Here is a 20,590-nt window from a genome sequence, read left to right on the forward strand (position 1 = left end):
CCCATGTATGATATAAGAGGGTCTCCTCCATAGACCTCCTCCCATGTATGATATAAGAGGGTCTCCTCCATAGACCTCCTCCCATGTATGATATAAGAGGGTCTCCTCCATAGACCTCCTCCCATGTATGATATAAGAGGGTCTCCTCCATAGACCTCCTCCCATGTTCTGATATAAGAAGGTCTCCTCCATAGACCTCCTCCCATGTTCTGATATAAGAAGGTCTCCTCCATAGTCCTCCTCCCATGTCTGATATAAGAGGGTCTCCTCCATAGACCTCCTCCCATGTATGATATAAGAGGGTCTCCTCCATAGACCTCCTCCCATGTATGATATAAGAGGGTCTCCTCCATAGACCTCCTCCCATGTATGATATAAGAGGGTCTCCTCCATAGACCTCCTCCCATGTATGATATAAGAGGGTCTCCTCCATAGACCTCCTCCCATGTTCTGATATAAGAAGGTCTCCTCCATAGACCTCCTCCCATGTTCTGATATAAGAAGGTCTCCTCCATAGTCCTCCTCCCATGTCTGATATAAGAGGGTCTCCTCCATAGACCTCCTCCCATGTTCTGATATAAGAGGGTCTCCTCCATAGACCTCCTCCCATGTATGATATAAGAGGGTCTCCTCCATAGACCTCCTCCCATGTATGATATAAGAGGGTCTCCTCCATAGACCTCCTCCCATGTATGATATAAGAGGGTCTCCTCCATAGACCTCCTCCCATGTATGATATAATAGGGTCTCCTCCATAGACCTCCTCCCATGTATGATATAAGAGGGTCTCCTCCATAGACCTCCTCCCATGTTCTGATATAAGAGGGTCTCCTCCATAGACCTCCTCCCATGTTCTGATATAAGAGGGTCTCCTCCATAGACCTCCTCCCATGTATGATATAAGAGGGTCTCCTCCATAGACCTCCTCCCATGTTCTGATATAAGAGGGTCTCCTCCATAGACCTCCTCCCATGTTCTGATATAATAGGGTCTCCTCCATAGACCTCCTCCCATGTTCTGATGTTGTCTTCTCCTTCCTCAGGATCATCCGAGCCATCGACTCCGTTCAGACCTTCCGCTCGGCGGCCTGCATCCCTCTCCCACCATTCAAGCTGGACGTCAGTAGAGAGCTGAAGTTACTGACTGAACTGAGCTTCGTCAGAGGTAAATCTGGACTCTCCTCCAGGGAATGTCCATTAGAGAGTGGAAATGCTGCAGAGCCGCATGGAGGATGGAATATCTGCTATGAGGGCTGGTAGATGGTCACAATTATTGCCAGAAGTGCCATAATCCAGCCATCTGCAGGGCATATAAGGCATGCTGAAGTGTCAGGCAGTACTGTTTCCTGCGGGGTCATTGTGGCATGCCTTCAGTGCACTTTCAGTTAGGTGATAATTATAGCTTGATGGATCACATGACTACAGCCGGTACGTCCAGCAAACTCATCCTCTCAGACTTCACCTTGGTCCTGAGAAGAGAAAAACACAAAACCACAAACTTCCTGACCTCACAACAGCTGTAATTCCATGTTATCCTATAGTAAAAGTCCACAGCTCTTACTGTAATGAACCCTTCCCGCAGCTGTTACTGTAATGAATCCTTCCTACAGCTGTTACCGTAATGAACCCTTCCTGCAGTTGTTACCATAATGAACCCTTCCCGCAGCTGTTACTGTAATGAATCCTTCCTACAGCTGTTACCGTAATGAACCCTTCCTGCAGCTGTTACCGTAATGAACCCTTCCTACAGCTGTTACCGTAATGAACCCTTCCTGCAGCTGTTACCGTAATGAACCCTTCCTGCAGTTGTTACCGTAATGAACCCTTCCCGCAGCTGTTACCGTAATGAACCCTTCCCGCAGCTGTTACCGTAATGAACCCTTCCCGCAGCTGTTACCGTAATGAACCCTTCCCGCAGCTGTTACCGTAATGAACCCTTCCCGCAGCTGTTACCGTAATGAACCCTTCCCGCAGCTGTTACCGTAATGAACCCTTCCCGCAGCTGTTACCGTAATGAACCCTTCCCGCAGCTGTTACCGTAATGAATCCTTCCCGCTGTTGTTACCGTAATGAACCCTTCCCGCAGCTGTTACCGTAATGAATCCTTCCCGCAGCTGTTACCGTAATGAACCCTTCGTGCAGCTGTTACCGTAATGAATCCTTCCCGCAGCTGTTACCGTAATGAACCCTTCGTGCAGCTGTTACCGTAATGAATCCTTCCCGCAGCTGTTACCGTAATGAACCCTTCCCGCAGCTGTTACCGTAATGAATCCTTCCCGCAGCTGTTACCGTAATGAATCCTTCCCGCAGCTGTTACCGTAATGAATCCTTCCTGCAGCTGTTACCGTAATGAATCCTTCCTGCAGCTGTTACCGTAATGAATCCTTCCTGCAGCTGTTACCGTAATGAATCCTTCCTGCAGCTGTTACTGTAATGAACCCTTCCTGCAGCTGTTACCGTAATGAATCCTTCCTGCAGCTGTTACCGTAATGAATCCTTCCTGCAGCTGTTACCGTAATGAATCCTTCCTGCAGCTGTTACCGTAATGAATCCTTCCCGCAGCTGTTACCGTAATGAACCCTTCCTGCAGCTGTTACCGTAATGAATCCTTCCCGCAGCTGTTACTGTAATGAACCCTTCCTGCAGCTGTTACCGTAATGAATCCTTCCCGCAGCTGTTACTGTAATGATCCCTTCCTGCAGCTGTTACTGTAATGAATCCTTCCCGCTGCTGTTACTGTAATGAACCCTTCCCGCAGCTGTTACCGTAATGAACCCTTCCTGCAGCTGTTACCGTAATGAATCCTTCCTGCAGCTGTTACTGTAATGAACCCTTCCTGCAGCTGTTACCGTAATGAATCCTTCCTGCAGCTGTTACTGTAATGAATCCTTCCTGCAGCTGTTACCGTAATGAATCCTTCCTGCAGCTGTTACCGTAATGAATCCTTCCCGCAGCTGTTACCGTAATGAACCCTTCCTGCAGCTGTTACTGTAATGAACCCTTCCTGCAGCTGTTACTGTAATGAACCCTTCCCGCAGCTGTTACTGTAATGAATCCTTCCTGCAGCTGTTACTGTAATGAACCCTTCCCGCAGCTGTTACTGTAATGATCCCTTCCCGCAGCTGTTACTGTAATGAATCCTTCCCGCTGCTGTTACTGTAATGAACCCTTCCTGCAGCTGTTACTGTAATGAATCCTTCCCGCTGCTGTTACTGTAATGAACCCTTCCCGCTGCTGTTACTGTAATGAACCCTTCCTGCAGCTGTTACTGTAATGAACCCTTCCCGCAGCTGTTACTGTAATGAATCCTTCCTGCAGCTGTTACTGTAATGAACCCTTCCCGCAGCTGTTACTGTAATGAACCCTTCCTGCAGCTGTTACTGTAATGAACCCTTCCCGCTGCTGTTACTGTAATGAACCCTTCCCGCTGCTGTTACTGTAATGAACCCTTCTTGCAGCTGTTACTGTAATGAACCCTTCCCGCTGCTGTTACTGTAATGAACCCTTCCTGCAGCTGTTACAGTAATGAACCCTTCCTGCAGCTGTTTCTGTAATGAATCCTTCCTGCAGCTGTTACTGTAATGAACCCTTCCCGCTGCTGTTACTGTAATGAACCCTTCCCGCTGCTGTTACTGTAATGAACCCTTCCCGCTGCTGTTACTGTAATGAACCCTTCCTGCAGCTGTTACTGTAATGAACCCTTCCCGCAGCTGTTACTGTAATGAATCCTTCCTGCAGCTGTTTCTGTAATGAATCCTTCCTGCAGCTGTTACTGTAATGAACCCTTCCTGCAGCTGTTACTGTAAAGCCCTCTTCCCGGTAGGATCCCCTCCTGATAGGATGTATTTATACCCCCCCCCCCCCCAGGAAATTAAATTCCGGCCAATCAGGAGAGAGCAGACCAGATGCGGATTGGGGGATTTGGGTTCTATCGCCTGAAGGTGGGAGGGGCTATTGGTAGGTCGGCCCCCTATGGGGGGGAGGAGCTCCAGTCCTTTCATTATATGATGTCAGACATTAAAAGGTCACTCCACCAAAAATGTCAGATTCCAGCCACGCCCCCAACAATTGTGAAGTCTCACTCCTGCTGTGTCCACCTGAGAAACGTCCGGCACTGAGAGTTTGGGGCCCAGGGGCCCGAGAGAGGGAAGACCCTGGGGGGGGGGTTCCTTCTAGAACCCAACCATAACTGACATGGAGGTTAATGGTGGAGTGGCCCTTTAAATGGCGCGCCGCGCTCACAGTATGCCAGCAGGCAGGATGGGATTGTTAGTGCAGACTGGGGGTCCTTCTTTCCTCCTGCAGGGGGCCCTAGTGGCCCAGATGTGGCCCATCTCAGACCCACATGTCCCTCTCTCTGTTTGTAGGCCTCTCAGTGTGACCTGCAGTCCGGGAGACAGAAGAGGCAAGTTACCAATCCGGTCTCCTCCTCAGAGGCTCGGACCTCCCCTTCTCCTCCCTCCCTGTCCCTGTCCCCACCCACTGCTAAGGGGAAGCTCCACCCTCCTGTTCCAAGATGGCCTCCACTTTGACTTACTTTTATCTTCTTCTATGTTTAGGATAATTCTGGCCTTTCACCCCTATGTGTCCGCCATCTGTTCTCTGTCTCCATGAGCCTCATCTTCATCCTCTGTCCTCCATCTCCATCCTCTGTCCTCCATCCCCATCCTCTGTCCTCCATCCCCATCCTCTGTCCTCCATCTCCATCCTCTGTCCTCCATCCTCATCCTCTGTCCTCCATCCCCATCCTCTGTCCTCCATCTCCATACTTTGTCCTCCATCTCCATCCTCTGTCCTCCATCCCCATCCTCTGTCCTCCATCTCCATCTTCTGTCCTCCATCCTTTGTCCTGCTTCTCTGATCACCATCTTCCATCTCCATCCTTTGTCCTCCATCTCCATCCTTTGTCCTCCATCTCTATCCCTTGTCCTGCATCTCCATCCTCTGTCCTCCATCTCCATCCTCTGTCCTCCATCTCCATCCTTTGTCCTCCATCTCCATCTTCTGTCCTTCATCTCCATCCTCTGACCCTATCTCTATCCAATATCCTCCATCTTCTGTCCTCCATCTCCATCCTTTGTCCTCCATCTCCATCTTCTGTCCTCCATCTTCATCCTTTGTCCTCCATCTCCATCTACTGTCTTCCATCTACATCCTCTGACCCCATCTCTATCCAATATCCTCCAACTCCATCTTCTGTCCTCCATCTCCATCCTCTGTCCTCCATCTCCATCTTCTGTCCTCCATCTCAATCCTCTGTCCTCCATCTCCATCTTCTGTCCTCCATCTCCATCCTCTGTCCATCATCTCCATCTTCTGTCCTCCATCTCCATCCTCTATCCTCCATCTCCATCTTCTGTCCTCCATCTCCATCCTCTGTCCATCATCTCCATCTTCTGTCCTCCATCTCCATCCTCTGTCCATCATCTCCATCTTCTGTCCTCCATCTCCATCCTCTGTTCTCTTATCTTCTAGACTTATCTTTTATTTTTCATCTCCTCTACTTTCCTCCTTCATTACAGCTTTTTGTTTTCATTATTCCCAATAATGGATTTTGTTCCCCATTCCCTGTGACCTCATCTCCTCATCTCCTATCTCCTCATCTCCTATGTCCTCATCTCCTCCTCTCCTATGTCCTCCTCATCTCCTATATCCTCCTCATCTCCTATATCCTCCTCATCTCCTCATCTCCTATGTCCTCATCTCCTATATCCTCCTCATCTCCTATGTCCTCCTCATCTCCTATGTCCTCCTCATCTCCTATGTCCTCATCTCCTATGTCCTCCTCATCTCCTATATCCTCCTCATCTCCTATGTCCTCCTCATCTCATCTCCTATATCCTCCTCATCTCCTATATCCTCCTCATCTCATCTCCTATATCCTCCTCATCTCATCTCCTATGTCCTCCTCATCTCCTATGTCCTCCTCATCTCATCTCCTATATCCTCCTCATCTCCTATATCCTCCTCATCTCCTATGTCCTCCTCATCTCCTATATCCTCCTCATCTCCTATGTCCTCCTCATCTCATCTCCTATATCCTCCTCATCTCCTATATCCTCCTCATCTCATCTCCTATGTCCTCCTCATCTCATCTCCTATATCCTCCTCATCTCCTATGTTCTCCTCTCCTCATTTCTATGTTCTCCTCTCCTCATCTCCTATGTTCTCCTCTCCTCATCCAAGTCTCCTATGTTCTCCATATCTTGTGTTCTCCTTTCCTTGTCTCCTATGTTCTCCTCTTCTCATCCACATCTCAGTTTTCTCCTCAACTCTTGTGTTCTCCTTTCCTCATCTCCTATGTTCTCCTCTCCTCATCTCAGATGTTCTCCTCTCCTCATCTCAGATGTTCTCCTCATCTCAGATGTTCTCCTCATCTCAGATGTTTTCCTCTCCTCATCTCAGATGTTTTCCTCTCCTCATCTCAGATGTTCATCTCTCCTCATCTCAGATGTTCTCCTCTCCTCATGTCAGATGCTCTCCTCTCCTCATCTCCTATGTTCTCCTCTTCTCATCTCAGATGCTCTCCTTTCCTCATCTCAGATGCTCTCCTCTCCTCATCTCAGATGCTCTCCTCTCCTCATCTCCTATGTTCTCCTCTCCTCATCTCAGATGCTCTCCTCTCCTCATCTCCTATGTTCTCCTCTTCTCATCTCAGATGCTCTCCTCATCTCCTATGTTCTCCTCTTCTCATCTCAGATGCTCTCCTCATCTCCTATGTTCTCCTCTACTTATCTCAGATGCTCTCCTCTCCTCATCTCAGATGCTCTCCTCTCCTCATCTCAGATGCTCTCCTCTCCTCATCTCCTATGTTCTCCTCTCCTCATCTCAGATGCTCTCCTCTCCTCATCTCCTATGTTCTCCTCTTCTCATCTCAGATGCTCTCCTCATCTCCTATGTTCTCCTCTCCTCATCTCAGATGCTCTCCTCTCCTCATCTCCTATGTTCTCCTCTTCTCATCTCAGATGCTCTCCTCATCTCCTATGTTCTCCTCTCCTCATCTCAGATGCTCTCCTCTCCTCATCTCCTATGTTCTCCTCTTCTCATCTCAGATGCTCTCCTCATCTCCTATGTTCTCCTCTCCTCATCTCAGATGCTCTCCTCTCCTCATCTCAGATGCTCTCCTCTCCTCATCTCCTATGTTCTCCTCTCCTCATCTCAGATGCTCTCCTCTCCTCATCTCCTATGTTCTCCTCTCCTCATCTCAGATGCTCTCCTCATCTCCTATGTTCTCCTCTCCTCATCTCAGATGCTCTCCTCATCTCCTATGTTCTCCTCTCCTCATCTCAGATGTTCTCCTCTCCTCATCTCAGATGCTCTCCTCATCTCAGATGCTCTCCTCTCCTCATCTCAGATGCTCTCCTCATCTCCTATGTTCTCCTCTACTTATCTCAGATGCTCTCCTCTCCTCATCTCAGATGCACTCCTCTCCTCATCTCCTATGTTCTCCTCTCCTCATCTCAGATGCTCTCCTCTCCTCATCTCCTATGTTCTGCTCTCCTCATCTCAGATGCTCTCCTCTCCTCATCTCCTATGTTCTCCTCTTCTCATCTCAGATGCTCTCCTCATCTCCTATGTTCTCCTCTACTTATCTCAGATGCTCTCCTCTCCTCATCTCAGATGCTCTCCTCTCCTCATCTCAGATGCTCTCCTCTCCTCATCTCCTATGTTCTCCTCTCCTCATCTCAGATGCTCTCCTCTCCTCATCTCCTATGTTCTCCTCTTCTCATCTCAGATGCTGTCCTCATCTCCTATGTTCTCCTCTCCTCATCTCAGATGCTCTCCTCTCCTCATCTCCTATGTTCTCCTCTTCTCATCTCAGATGCTCTCCTCATCTCCTATGTTCTCCTCTCCTCATCTCAGATGCTCTCCTCTCCTCATCTCCTATGTTCTCCTCTCCTCATCTCAGATGCTCTCCTCATCTCCTATGTTCTCCTCTCCTCATCTCAGATGCTCTCCTCATCTCCTATGTTCTCCTCTCCTCATCTCAGATGTTCTCCTCTCCTCATCTCAGATGCTCTCCTCATCTCAGATGCTCTCCTCTTCTCATCTCAGATGCTCTCCTCTCCTCATCTCAGATGCTCTCCTCATCTCCTATGTTCTCCTCTCTTCATCTCAGATGCTCTCCTCTCCTCATCTCAGATGCTCTCCTCTCCTCATCTCAGATGCTCTCCTCTCCTCATCTCAGATGCTCTCCTCATCTCAGATGCTCTCCTCATCTCAGATGCTCTCCTCATCTCCTATGTTCTCCTCTCTTCATCTCAGATGCTCTCCTCATCTCAGATGCTCTCCTCTCCCCATCTCAGATGCTCTCCTCATCTCCTATGTTCTCTCCTCATCTCAGATGCTCTCCTCTCCCCATCTCAGATGCTCTCCTCATCTCCTATGTTCTCTCCTTTTCTCCTGTGTTCTGCTCTCCCCATCCGCTGATCCCCCTCTCCTCATCTCCTGCATCTTCCGGTCCTCATCTCCTCTATCACCCTGGCTTCCTCTTGACTCTCCAGGCTCCTTGGACTGACTCTCTGCCTGCATCCTTCTGCTCGTTCTCTGATCTGGGATCTGCAGTAACGAGGACTCTCTCCCTCTCTCAGCATGGACTTCTCCCTCTCTTCTTCCCACTTTGCTCGCTCCTCCTCCATTCACCTTCCTGTCCATCCTCTCTTACTGTTCTCCTTCCTCCCCCTCCAGCTCCAGATGCTCCCGTTATCGACACCCAGCGTACGTACGCCTATGACCAGATCTACCTGAGCTGGCGCCTCCCCCAGGACTCGGCCCCCGCCTGGCACTACACGGTGGAGTATCGCAAAACCGACCCCAAACACAAGACCCTCAAGCTGTGGCAACGGCGGGAGGAGATCTGGGGCCTGAGCACCGTCTTAGAGGGGCCCGACATTGACAGCGTGTATGTGCTGAGGGTGCGAGGCTACAACAAGGCCGGATACGGGGAATACAGCGAGGACATCTACCTGCACACTCCACCCGCTCCAGGTACAGCTCACCCACTCCAGGTACAGCTCACCCGCTCCAGGTACAGCTCACTCGCTCCAGGTACAGCTCACTCGCTCCAGGTACAGCTCACCCGCTCCAGGTACAGCTCACTCGCTCCAGGTACAGCTCACCCGCTCCAGGTACAGCTCACCTGCTCTAGGTACAGCTCACCTGCTCTAGGTACAGCTCACCTGCTCTAGGTACAGCTCACCTGCTCTAGGTACAGCTCACCTGCTCTAGGTACAGCTCACCCGCTCCAGGTACAGCTCACCCGCTCTGAGGCACCTCATTCTCTGTCAATCAGAGAGGAGACTGAGGTCATGTCCAGAGTGATCTGTCCCGGGGTATGGCCAGAGTCCCACCATCTCTGAGCTCCACACACAGGAGACACCCGAGGGAACTCAGGAACTCTTCAGGATGAATTGTCTGCAGAAAGATCACAAAACGTTGTTTTCTAAGCCTAACCTACCTCTAACCTGAACCCCAACCTACCTCTAACCCAACCCACCTCTAACCTGAACCCCAACCTACCTCTAACCTGAACCCCAACCTACCTCTAACCCAACCCACCTCTAACCTGAACCCCAACCTACCTCTAACCCAACCTCAACCTACCTCTAACCTGAACTCCAACCTACCTCTAACCCAGCCCCAACCTACCTCTAACCTGGACCCCAACCTACCTCTAACCCAACACCAACCTACCTCTAACCTGAACCCCAACCCACCTCTAACCCAACCCCAACCTACCTCTAACCCAACCTCAACCTACCTCTAACCCAACCTCAACCTACCTCTAACCTGAACCCCAACCTACCTCTAACCCAATCCCAACCTACCTCTAACCCAACCTCAACCTACCTCTAACCTGAACCCCAACCCACCTCTAACCCAACCCCAACCCACCTCTAACCCAACCTACCTCTAACCCAACCTCAACCTACCTCTAACCCAACCTCAACCTACCTCTAACCTGAACCCCAACCTACCTCTAACCCAACCTCAACCTACCTCTAACCTGAACCCCAACCTACCTCTAACCCAACCTCAACCTACCTCTAACCTCAACCCCAACCTACCTCTAACCCAACCTCAACCTTCCTCTAACCTGAACCCCAACCTACCTCTAACCCAACCTCAACCTACCTCTAACCTGAACCCCAACCTACCTCTAACCCAACCCCAACCTACCTCTAACCCAACACCAACCTACCTCTAACCCAACACCAACCTACCTCTAACCCAACCCCAACCTACCTCTAACCTGAACCCCAACCTACCTCTAACCCAACCCCAACCTACCTCTAACCTGAACCCCAACCTACCTCTAACCCAACCCCAACCTACCTCTAACCTGAACCCCAACCTACCTCTAACCCAACCTCAACCTACCTCTAACCTGAACCCCAACCTACCTCTAACCCAACCCCAACCTACCTGTAACCCAACACCAACCTACCTCTAACCCAACCCCAACCTACCTCTAACCTGAACCCCAACCTACCTCTAACCTGAACCCCAACCTACCTCTAACCTGAACCCCAACCTACCTCTAACCCAACCCCAACCTACCTCTAACCTGAACCCCAACCTACCTCTAACCCAACCCCAACCTACCTCTAACCCAACCCCAACCTACCTCTAACCTGAACCCCAACCTACCTCTAACCCAACCTCAACCTACCTCTAACCTGAACCCCAACCTACCTCTAACCCAACCCCAACCTACCTCTAACCCAACCCCAACCTACCACTAACCCAACCTTCCTCTAACCCAACACCAACCTACCTCAACCCAACCTACCTCTAACCCAACACCACCCTACCTCTAACCTGAACCCCAACCTACCTCTAACCCAACCTCAACCTACCTCTAACCTGAACCCCAACCTTCCTCTAACCCAACCTCAACCTACCTCTAACCCAACCCCAACCTACCACTAACCCAACCCCAACCTACCACTAACCCAACCTACCTCTAACCCAACACCAACCTACCTCAACCCGACCTACCTCTAACCTAACACCACCCTACCTCTAACCTGAACCCCAACCTACATCTAACCTGAACGCCAAACTACCTCTAACCCAACACCTACCTACCTCTAACCCAACACCTACCTACCTCTAACCCAACCCCAACCTACCACTAACCCAACACCAACCTACCTCAACCCAACCTCAACCTACCTCTAACCCAACCTACCTCTAACCCAACCTCAACCTACCTCTAACCTGAACCCCAACCTACCTCTAACCCAACACCAACCTACCTCTAACCCTACCCCAACCTACCTCTAACCTGAACCCTAACCTACCTCTAACCCAACACCAACCTACCTCTAACCCAACCCCAACCTACCTCTAACCCAACCTCAACCTACCTCTAACCTGAACCCCAACCTACCAATAACCCAACCTCAACCTACCTCTAACCCAACACCAACCTACCTCTAACCAAACCCCAAACTACCTCTAACCCAACACCAACCTACCTCTAACACAACCCCAACCTACCAATAAACCAACCTCAACCTACCTCTAACCTGAACCCCAACCTACCAATAACCCAACCTCAACCTACCTCTAACCCAACCTACCTCTAACCCAACACCAACCTACCTCTAACCTGAACCCCAACCTACCTCAAACCTGGACCCCAACCTACCTCTAACCTGGACCCCAACCTACCTCTAACTCAACACCAACCTACCTCTAACCTGGACCCCAACCTACCTCTAACCCAACACCAACCTACCTCTAACCTGAACCCCAACCTACCTCAAACCTGGACCCCAACCTACCTCTAACCTGGACCCCAACCTACCTCTAACCCAACACCAACCTACCTCTAACCTGGACCCCAACCTACCTCTAACCCAACACCAACCTACCTCTAACCCAACACCAACCTACCTGTCATATATAGATCAGTGTATATATAGGTGGCTGTAGGTATGTCGGCAGGCGGGAGTGTTGGGTATATAGATGTATCCATGGTATATGAGCCATATCTCTGCCGGTAGGTCGCACTCCTATGGGGGCCGATTGTTACAAATATTGGGATTTGTGGCTGATGGTCCCTGATGGTCCTCCTCCCTGCCGGACACCATGCAGGGTCTGTTTGCTGGATGCCTTGCAGTCTCTAATGAAGTGAAGCCTCCACAATGCGAGGTCCTAACTGTGGGGGCCCCGCGCTCTTCTCTCTCTCCGCAGTGCTGAACTTCTTCCTGGACAGCAGCTGCGGCTTCCCGCGGGACCGCCTGGTGGTCAGCAAGGATCGGAGGGCGGTGCGCAGCGTCCCGGGGGTCCCCATGCTGTTCGCCGCCGAGCGCCTGATGACCAGCTGCCACGTCTCCATGGAGTTGGTGCTCGGGGACGTCGCCATCACTCAGGGCCGCTACTACTGGGAGTGCACCGTGGACCCCAGCTCCTACGTGGTGAAGGTGGGCGTCGGCCAGGAGAGCAAATTACAGGAATTATTCCAAATGCCGCAAGACGTGGTGAGCCCGAGGTGAGAGCCCCACCCCCATCCCTAGAGGAGCCAAACACCCCCATCCCTAGAGGAGCCAAACACCCCCCCATCACTAGAGGTGCCAACCCCACCCCCATCACTAGAGGAGCCAAACACCCCCATCACTAGAGGTGCCAACCCCACCCCCATCACTAGAGGAGCCAAACACCCCCATCCCTAGAGGAGCCAAACACCCCCCCATCACTAGAGGTGCCAAACACCCCCCCATCACTAGAGGTGCCAACCCCACCCCCATCACTAGAGGAGCCAAACACCCCCATCACTAGAGGTGCCAACCCCACCCCCATCACTAGAGGTGCCAACCCCACCCCCATCACTAGAGGAGCCAAACACCCCCATCAATAGAGGTGCCAACCCCACCCCCATCACTAGAGGAGCCAAACACCCCCATCCCTAGAGGAGCCAACCCCACCTCCATCCCTAGAGGAGCCAAACACCCCCATCACTAGAGGAGCCAAACACCCCCCCATCACTAGAGGTGCCAACCCCACCCCCATCCCTAGAGGAGCCAACCCCACCCCCATCACTAGAGGAGCCAACCCCACCCCCATCCCTAGAGGAGCCAACCCCACCCCATCCCTAGAGGAGCCAAACACCCCCATCCCTAGAGGAGCCAAACACCCCCCCATCACTAGAGGTGCCAACCCCACCCCCATCACTAGAGGAGCCAAACACCCCCATCACTAGAGGTGCCAACCCCACCCCCATCACTAGAGGAGCCAAACACCCCCATCCCTAGAGGAGCCAACCCCAACTCCATCACTAGAGGAGCCAAACACCCCCATCCCTAGAGGAGCCAAACACCCCCCCATCACTAGAGGTGCCAAACACCCCCCCATCACTAGAGGTGCCAACCCCACCCCCATCACTAGAGGTGCCAACCCCACCCCCATCACTAGAGGTGCCAACCCCACCCCCATCACTAGAGGTGCCAACCCCACCCCCATCACTAGAGGAGCCAAACACCCCCATCAATAGAGGTGCCAACCCCACCCCCATCAATAGAGGTGCCAACCCCACCCCCATCACTAGAGGAGCCAAACACCCCCATCCCTAGAGGAGCCAACCCCACCTCCATCCCTAGAGGAGCCAAACACCCCCATCACTAGAGGAGCCAAACACCCCCCCATCACTAGAGGTGCCAACCCCACCCCCATCCCTAGAGGAGCCAACCCCACCCCCATCACTAGAGGAGCCAACCCCACCCCCATCCCTAGAGGAGCCAACCCCACCCCATCCCTAGAGGAGCCAACCCCACCCCCATCACTAGAGGAGCCAAACACCCCCCCATCACTAGAGGAGCCAATCCCACCCCCATCCCTAGAGGAGCCAATCCCACCCCCATCCCTAGAGGAGCCAACCCCACCCCCATCACTAGAGGAGCCAACCCCACCCCCATCACTAAAGGAGCCAACCCCACCCCCATCACTAGAGGAGCCAAACACCCCCCCATCACTAGAGGTGCCAACCCCACCCCCATCACTAGAGGAGCCAATCACATACTACCCCCATCCCTAGAGGAGCCAACCCCACCCCCATCCCTAGAGGACCCAACCCCACCCCCATCACTAGAGGAGCCAAACACCCCCATCCCTAGAGGAGCCAACCCCACCCCCATCACTAGAGGAGCCAAACACCCCCCCATCACTAGAGGAGTCAATCCCACCCCCATCCCTAGAGGAGCCAACCCCACCCATATCACTAGAGGAGCCAATCCCACCCCCATCACTAGAGGAGCCAACCCCACCCCCATCCCTAGAGGAGCCAACCCCACCCCCATCCCTAGAGGAGCCAACCCCACCCCCATCACTAGAGGTGCCAACCCCACCCCCATCACTAGAGGAGCCAAACACCCCCATCACTAGAGGTGCCAACCCCACCCCCATCACTAGAGGTGCCAACCCCACCCCCATCCCTAGAGGAGCCAAACACCCCCATCAATAGAGGTGCCAACCCCACCCCCATCACTAGAGGAGCCAAACACCCCCATCCCTAGAGGAGCCAACCACCCCCATCACTAGAGGAGCCAAACACCCCCCCATCACTAGAGGTGCCAACCCCACCCCCATCCCTAGAGGAGCCAACCCCACCCCCATCACTAGAGGAGCCAACCCCACCCCCATCCCTAGAGGAGCCAACCCCACCCCATCCCTAGAGGAGCCAACCCCACCCCCATCACTAGAGGAGCCAACCCCACCCCCATCACTAGAGGAGCCAAACACCCCCATCCCTAGAGGAGCCAACCCCACCCCCATCACTAGAGGAGCCAACCCCACCCCCATCACTAAAGGAGCCAACCCCACCCCCATCACTAGAGGAGCCAAACACCCCCCCATCACTAGAGGTGCCAACCCCACCCCCATCACTAGAGGAGCCAATCACATACTACCCCCATCCCTAGAGGAGCCAACCCCACCCCCATCCCTAGAGGACCCAACCCCACCCCCATCACTAGAGGAGCCAAACACCCCCATCCCTAGAGGAGCCAACCCCACCCCCATCACTAGAGGAGCCAAACACCCCCCCATCACTAGAGGAGTCAATCCCACCCCCATCCCTAGAGGAGCCAACCCCACCCATATCACTAGAGGAGCCAATCCCACCCCCATCACTAGAGGAGCCAACCCCACCCCCATCCCTAGAGGAGCCAACCCCACCCCCATCCCTAGAGGAGCCAACCCCACCCCCATCACTAGAGGAGCCAACCCCACCCCCATCCCTAGAGGAGCCAATCCCACCCCCATCACTAGAGGAGCCAAACAACCCCATCACTAGAGGAGCAAAACACCCCCCCCCCCCCATCCCTAGAGGAGCCAACCCCACCCCATCACTGGAGGAGCCAATTACATTCCACCCCCATCACTAGAGGAGCCAACCCCACCCCCATCCCTAGAGGAGCCAACCCCACCCCCATCACTAGAGGAGCCAATCACATTCCACCCCCATCACTAGAGGAGCCAATCACATTCCACCCCCATCACTAGAGGAGCCAACCCCACCCCCATCACTAGAGGAGCCAACCCCACCCCCATCCCTAGAGGAGCCAACCCCACCCCCATCCCTAGAGGAGCCAACCCCACCCCATCCCTAGAGGAGCCAACCCCACCCCCATCCCTAGAGGAGCCAATCACATTCCACCCCCATCACTAGAGGAGCCAACCCCGTCCCCATCACTAGAGGAGCCAATCACATTCCACCCCCATCACTAGAGGAGCCAACCCCACCCCCATCCCTAGAGGAGCCAAACACCCCCATCCCTAGAGGTGCCAACCCCACCCCCATCACTAGAGGAGCCAAACACCCCCATCCCTAGAGGAGCCAACCCCAACTCCATCACTAGAGGAGCCAAACACCCCCATCCCTAGAGGTGCCAACCCCACCCCCATCACTAGAGGTGCCAACCCCACCCCCATCACTAGAGGAGCCAAACACCCCCATCACTAGAGGTGCCAACCCCACCCCCATCACTAGAGGTGCCAACCCCACCCCCATCACTAGAGGAGCCAAACACCCCCATCACTAGAGGTGCCAACCCCACCCCCATCACTAGAGGAGCCAAACACCCCCATCCCTAGAGGAGCCAACCCCACCTCCATCCCTAGAGGAGCCAAATACCCCCATCACTAGAGGAGCCAAACACCCCCCCATCACTAGAGGTGCCAACCCCACCCCCATCCCTAGAGGTGCCAACCCCACCCCATCACTAGAGGAGCCAACCCCACCCCCATCCCTAGAGGAGCCAACCCCACCCCATCCCTAGAGGAGCCAACCCCACCCCCATCACTAGAGGAGCCAAACACCCCCCCATCACTAGAGGAGCCAAACACCCCCATCCCTAGAGGAGCCAATCCCACCCCCATCCCTAGAGGAGCCAACCCCACCCCCATCACTAGAGGAGCCAACCCCACCCCCATCACTAAAGGAGCCAACCCCACCCCCATCACTAGAGGAGCCAAACACCCCCCCATCACTAGAGGTGCCAACCCCACCCCCATCACTAGAGGAGCCAATCACATACTACCCCCATCCCTAGAGGAGCCAACCCCACCCCCATCCCTAGAGGACCCAACCCCACCCCCATCCCTAGAGGAGCCAAACACCCCCATCCCTAGAGGAGCCAACCCCACCCCCATCCCTAGAGGAGCCAACCCCACCCCCATCACTAGAGGAGCCAAACACCCCCCCATCACTAGAGGAGTCAACCCCACCCCCATCCCTAGAGGAGCCAATCCCACCCCCATCACTAGAGGAGCCAACCCCACCCCCATCCCTAGAGGAGCCAACCCCACCCCCATCCCTAGAGGAGCCAACCCCACCCCCATCCCTAGAGGAGCCAACCCCACCCCCATCCCTAGAGGAGCCAATCCCACCCCCATCACTAGAGGAGCCAAACAACCCCATCACTAGAGGAGCAAAACACCCCCCCCCCCATCCCTAGAGGAGCCAACCCCACCCCATCACTGGAGGAGCCAATTACATTCCACCCCCATCACTAGAGGAGCCAACCCCACCCCCATCCCTAGAGGAGCCAACCCCACCCCCATCACTAGAGGAGCCAATCACATTCCACCCCCATCACTAGAGGAGCCAATCACATTCCACCCCCATCACTAGAGGAGCCAACCCCACCCCCATCACTAGAGGAGCCAACCCCACCCCCATCCCTAGAGGAGCCAACCCCACCCCATCCCTAGAGGAGCCAACCCCACCCCCATCCCTAGAGGAGCCAATCACATTCCACCCCCATCACTAGAGGAGCCAACCCCGTCCCCATCACTAGAGGAGCCAATCATATTCTACCCCCATCACTAGAGGAGCCAACCCCACCCCCATCACTAGAGGAGCCAATCACATTCCACCCCCATCACTAGAGGAGCCAATCATATTCCACCATTATCAGGGGTTCCCACCATCCCTGTGCCGAGTTCCGGGTCTGTACACCATGATTTATAGATGTATTGATCGGTGTGGATGATGTATTGATCGGTTTATATGACGTATTGATCGGTGTGGATGATGTATTGATCGGTATGGATGATGTATTGATCGGTATGGAGGATGTATTGATCGGTATAGATGATATATTGATTGGTATGGATGATGTATTGATCGGTATGGAGGATGTATTGGTCGGTGTGGATGATGTATTGATCGGTATAGATGATATATTGATTGGTATGGATGATGTATTGATCGGTATGGAGGATGTATTGGATTGTGGATGATGTATTGATCGGTGTGGATGATGTATTGATCGGTGTGGATGATATATTGATTGGTATGGATGATGTATTGATCGGTATGGAGGATGTATTGATTGGTATAGATGATATATTGATTGGTATGGATGATGTATTGATCGGTATAGATGATATATTGATTGGTATAGATGATATATTGATTGGTATGGATGATGTATTGATCGGTATGGAGGATGTATTGGTCGGTGTGGATGATGTATTGATCGGTGTGGATGATGTATTGATCGGTGTGGATGATATATTGATTGGTATGGATGATGTATTGATCGGTATAGATGATATATTGATTGGTATGGATGTATTGATCGGTATGGAGGATGTATTAATTGGTGTGGAGGATGTATTGATCGGTATAGATGATATATTGATCGGAGAGTCATGGCGTATAGGGTGATTGATTATTTTCTCCCTCTCTCTGGCAGCCGCTATGACCCGGACAGCGGACACGACTCCGGAGCAGAAGATGCCACAATGGACGTATCTCCATCCTTCTGCTTCCTGACGATCGGCATGGGCAAGATTCTGCAGCCGCACGGCTCCCCGCCCACCTCCCGGGACCCCACTGGATGTACCATGCCCCTCCCCCCGCGCCTGGGCGTCTGCCTCGACTACGAGAAGGGCCGCGTGGGCTTCTTTGACGCCGTGTCCCACCGCGGCCTGTGGGAGGGCAGCGTGGACTGTTCGGGCCCCGTGTGCCCGGCCTTCTGCTTTATTGGCGGTGGGGCCCTCCAGCTGCAGGAACTGGTCTCCATTAAACACGAGCGCAAGGTGACGATAAGCGGCTTCAGCAAATCGGAGTGACTCCATAGAGGGAGAGGCCGAGTCACTGAGTTCCCTCTGGGGGGGCAACCTGCAGCCCTTTGTGCCCATCACACATAGCGGAAGACATGGCCGCCAGGGCGCCCGACCGCCAACACCCACCGGGGCGCGCTCTGCGGTTCAAGATCGGAATGACGCTACGATAGATGGACTAGGAAGGGTTCGATGTGCAACACATTGCATCATGGGAGCGCGTGCATTCATCGTCTTCGTCTATCTGCCCTTCTGTCCCCCTCAATCTGGGCTGGACCCACTGTGACCCCTCCCCCGGACCCCCAGTAACAGGGTTACACCCCTCCCCCGTCCGAGCGCCGTCCTTCATCGCCACCGATTTCTACGCACTTTTTAGTTGAGATAAAACGTTTTGTAGGGAACGTCTTCCCTTTTCTATGTGTATGTGTTCTGCACAGGATGACCATGACACACGCATGCGCACACACTCACACACACACGCACACACACGCATGCAGACCGCGAGCCCCGCCTGTGGCCCCCCTCGGCCGCTCCTCAGTGCTATGCATGTTCCCGTGTACAGAGGGAATAGCCAATCATGCATCTCTGCCTTCATCCTTCACTCCGCCCACCAGTGGAGGAGCACAATGACATCCCCTGAGGACACGAGGGGCTGAGATCCTCGGGGGCGGGGCTCCCTGCCATTCATCACCACTTATAGGTAGTACATTGCAGACGGTGACGGCTCTGTGTAGTAGATGGACAGATGATAATAAACAGCAATGTGGAGGATCTGCACCTGATTGGCTGTTTTTTTTTTGTATGTCTGGAGGGGGGAGGAGCTTCGATGTCCTGTAGGGGGAAGCAGAACTCGAGAGGCGCCTGTGCTGGGGAAGGAGGCAACAAAGGCAACAGCAGGAGGGGAGCTGTGATTGGTGGAACCAGTCAGGGGTCACCTGACAATAAGACCAGGGATCAGTATGACATAGAAAACCCTCATCCTTGGGCTCCTCAGTGTGGGGGAGGGGAAGCAAATCATTATTTATTCTCCGTATACAGATTCCTGCCACAAAAATCTCCTCTCAGCTCTGCCCACCAGAGGGCAGCAAATACCAAACCATGACTACCAGGAGAGAATGGTGTCTGCTGAGCCCGGCTTCAATCCATGGATCTGCAACAAGCATGCGGCCAGTGAAGTCACAATCAAGCCACCTCTCAGCTGCAGGTCAGTTAGATCAATAGATAAATAATAAATAGATCGATCCTCTTCCTCCTACAAAGTTACAATGTACAGGCTGATCACTGGGGGAGGGGGGACTGAGGAAATGCCTCCTCCTCCTTCTACAAAGTTACAATGTACAGTCTGATCACTGGGGGAGGGGGGGACTGAGGAAATGCTCCTCCTCCTTCTACAAAGTTACAATGTACAGTCTGATCACCGGGGGAGGGGACTGAGGAAATGACTCCTCCCCTTCTACAAAGTTACAATGTACAGTCTGATCACTGGGGGAGGGGGGACTGAGGAAATGCTCCTCCTCCTTCTACAAAGTTACAATGTACAGTCTGATCACTGGGGGAGGGGAGACTGAGGAAATGCCTCCTCCTACAAAGTTACAGTGTACAGTCTGATCACTGGGGGAGGGGAGACTGAGGAAATGCCTCCTCCTACAAAGTTACAATGTACAGTCTGATCACTGGGGGAGGGGAGACTGAGGAAAACGGCTCCTCCTCCTTCAGCAGACTGATGACATCACCTCAGCACAGTCAGGGACTGAAGAATGATTGGGTTGCTGTATATTGGGGCGTGTCCGGGATTTGTCCCTGAAGGCGGGTGACAGGTCCTCTTTACTGCCCAGCAATTCAGAAAATTGGATTTTCAGCGATCAGAGATTACATTGTAACTTTTATTGATTGTTTCCTCGTATAATGTCACCGAATCACCTTTATACCGCGTCACCTCCCCCCCTGCGCCAAACTCCGCCCCCGATTACCCAACTCTGCTCATTGTGACACCCTCACCCCAGGAGCTGACAGTC

The 20,590-nt window shown here is 53.2% G+C and overlaps 1 protein-coding gene across 1 annotated transcript; it reads left to right on the forward strand.

The window, feature by feature from the left end:
- Positions 1-1,042: 1,042 nt before the first annotated feature.
- LOC149432311 (tripartite motif-containing protein 46-like) lies at positions 1,043-19,352 on the forward strand (the record flags this gene model as incomplete). The annotated part of the gene is made up of 4 exons (XM_089665263.1): positions 1,043-1,164; positions 8,688-8,987; positions 12,204-12,501; positions 18,206-19,352. Coding segments are annotated over 4 exons (1,099 nt in total), but the record flags the coding sequence as incomplete, so codon positions are not given.
- Between the last annotated feature and the right edge of the window lie 1,238 nt (positions 19,353-20,590).

The sequence above is a fragment of the Staurois parvus genome, unplaced genomic scaffold (assembly GCF_062004578.1).
Source record: "Staurois parvus isolate SC_StPar_1 unplaced genomic scaffold, SC_StPar_1.0 ptg002166l, whole genome shotgun sequence".
Taxonomy (NCBI): domain Eukaryota; kingdom Metazoa; phylum Chordata; class Amphibia; order Anura; family Ranidae; genus Staurois; species Staurois parvus.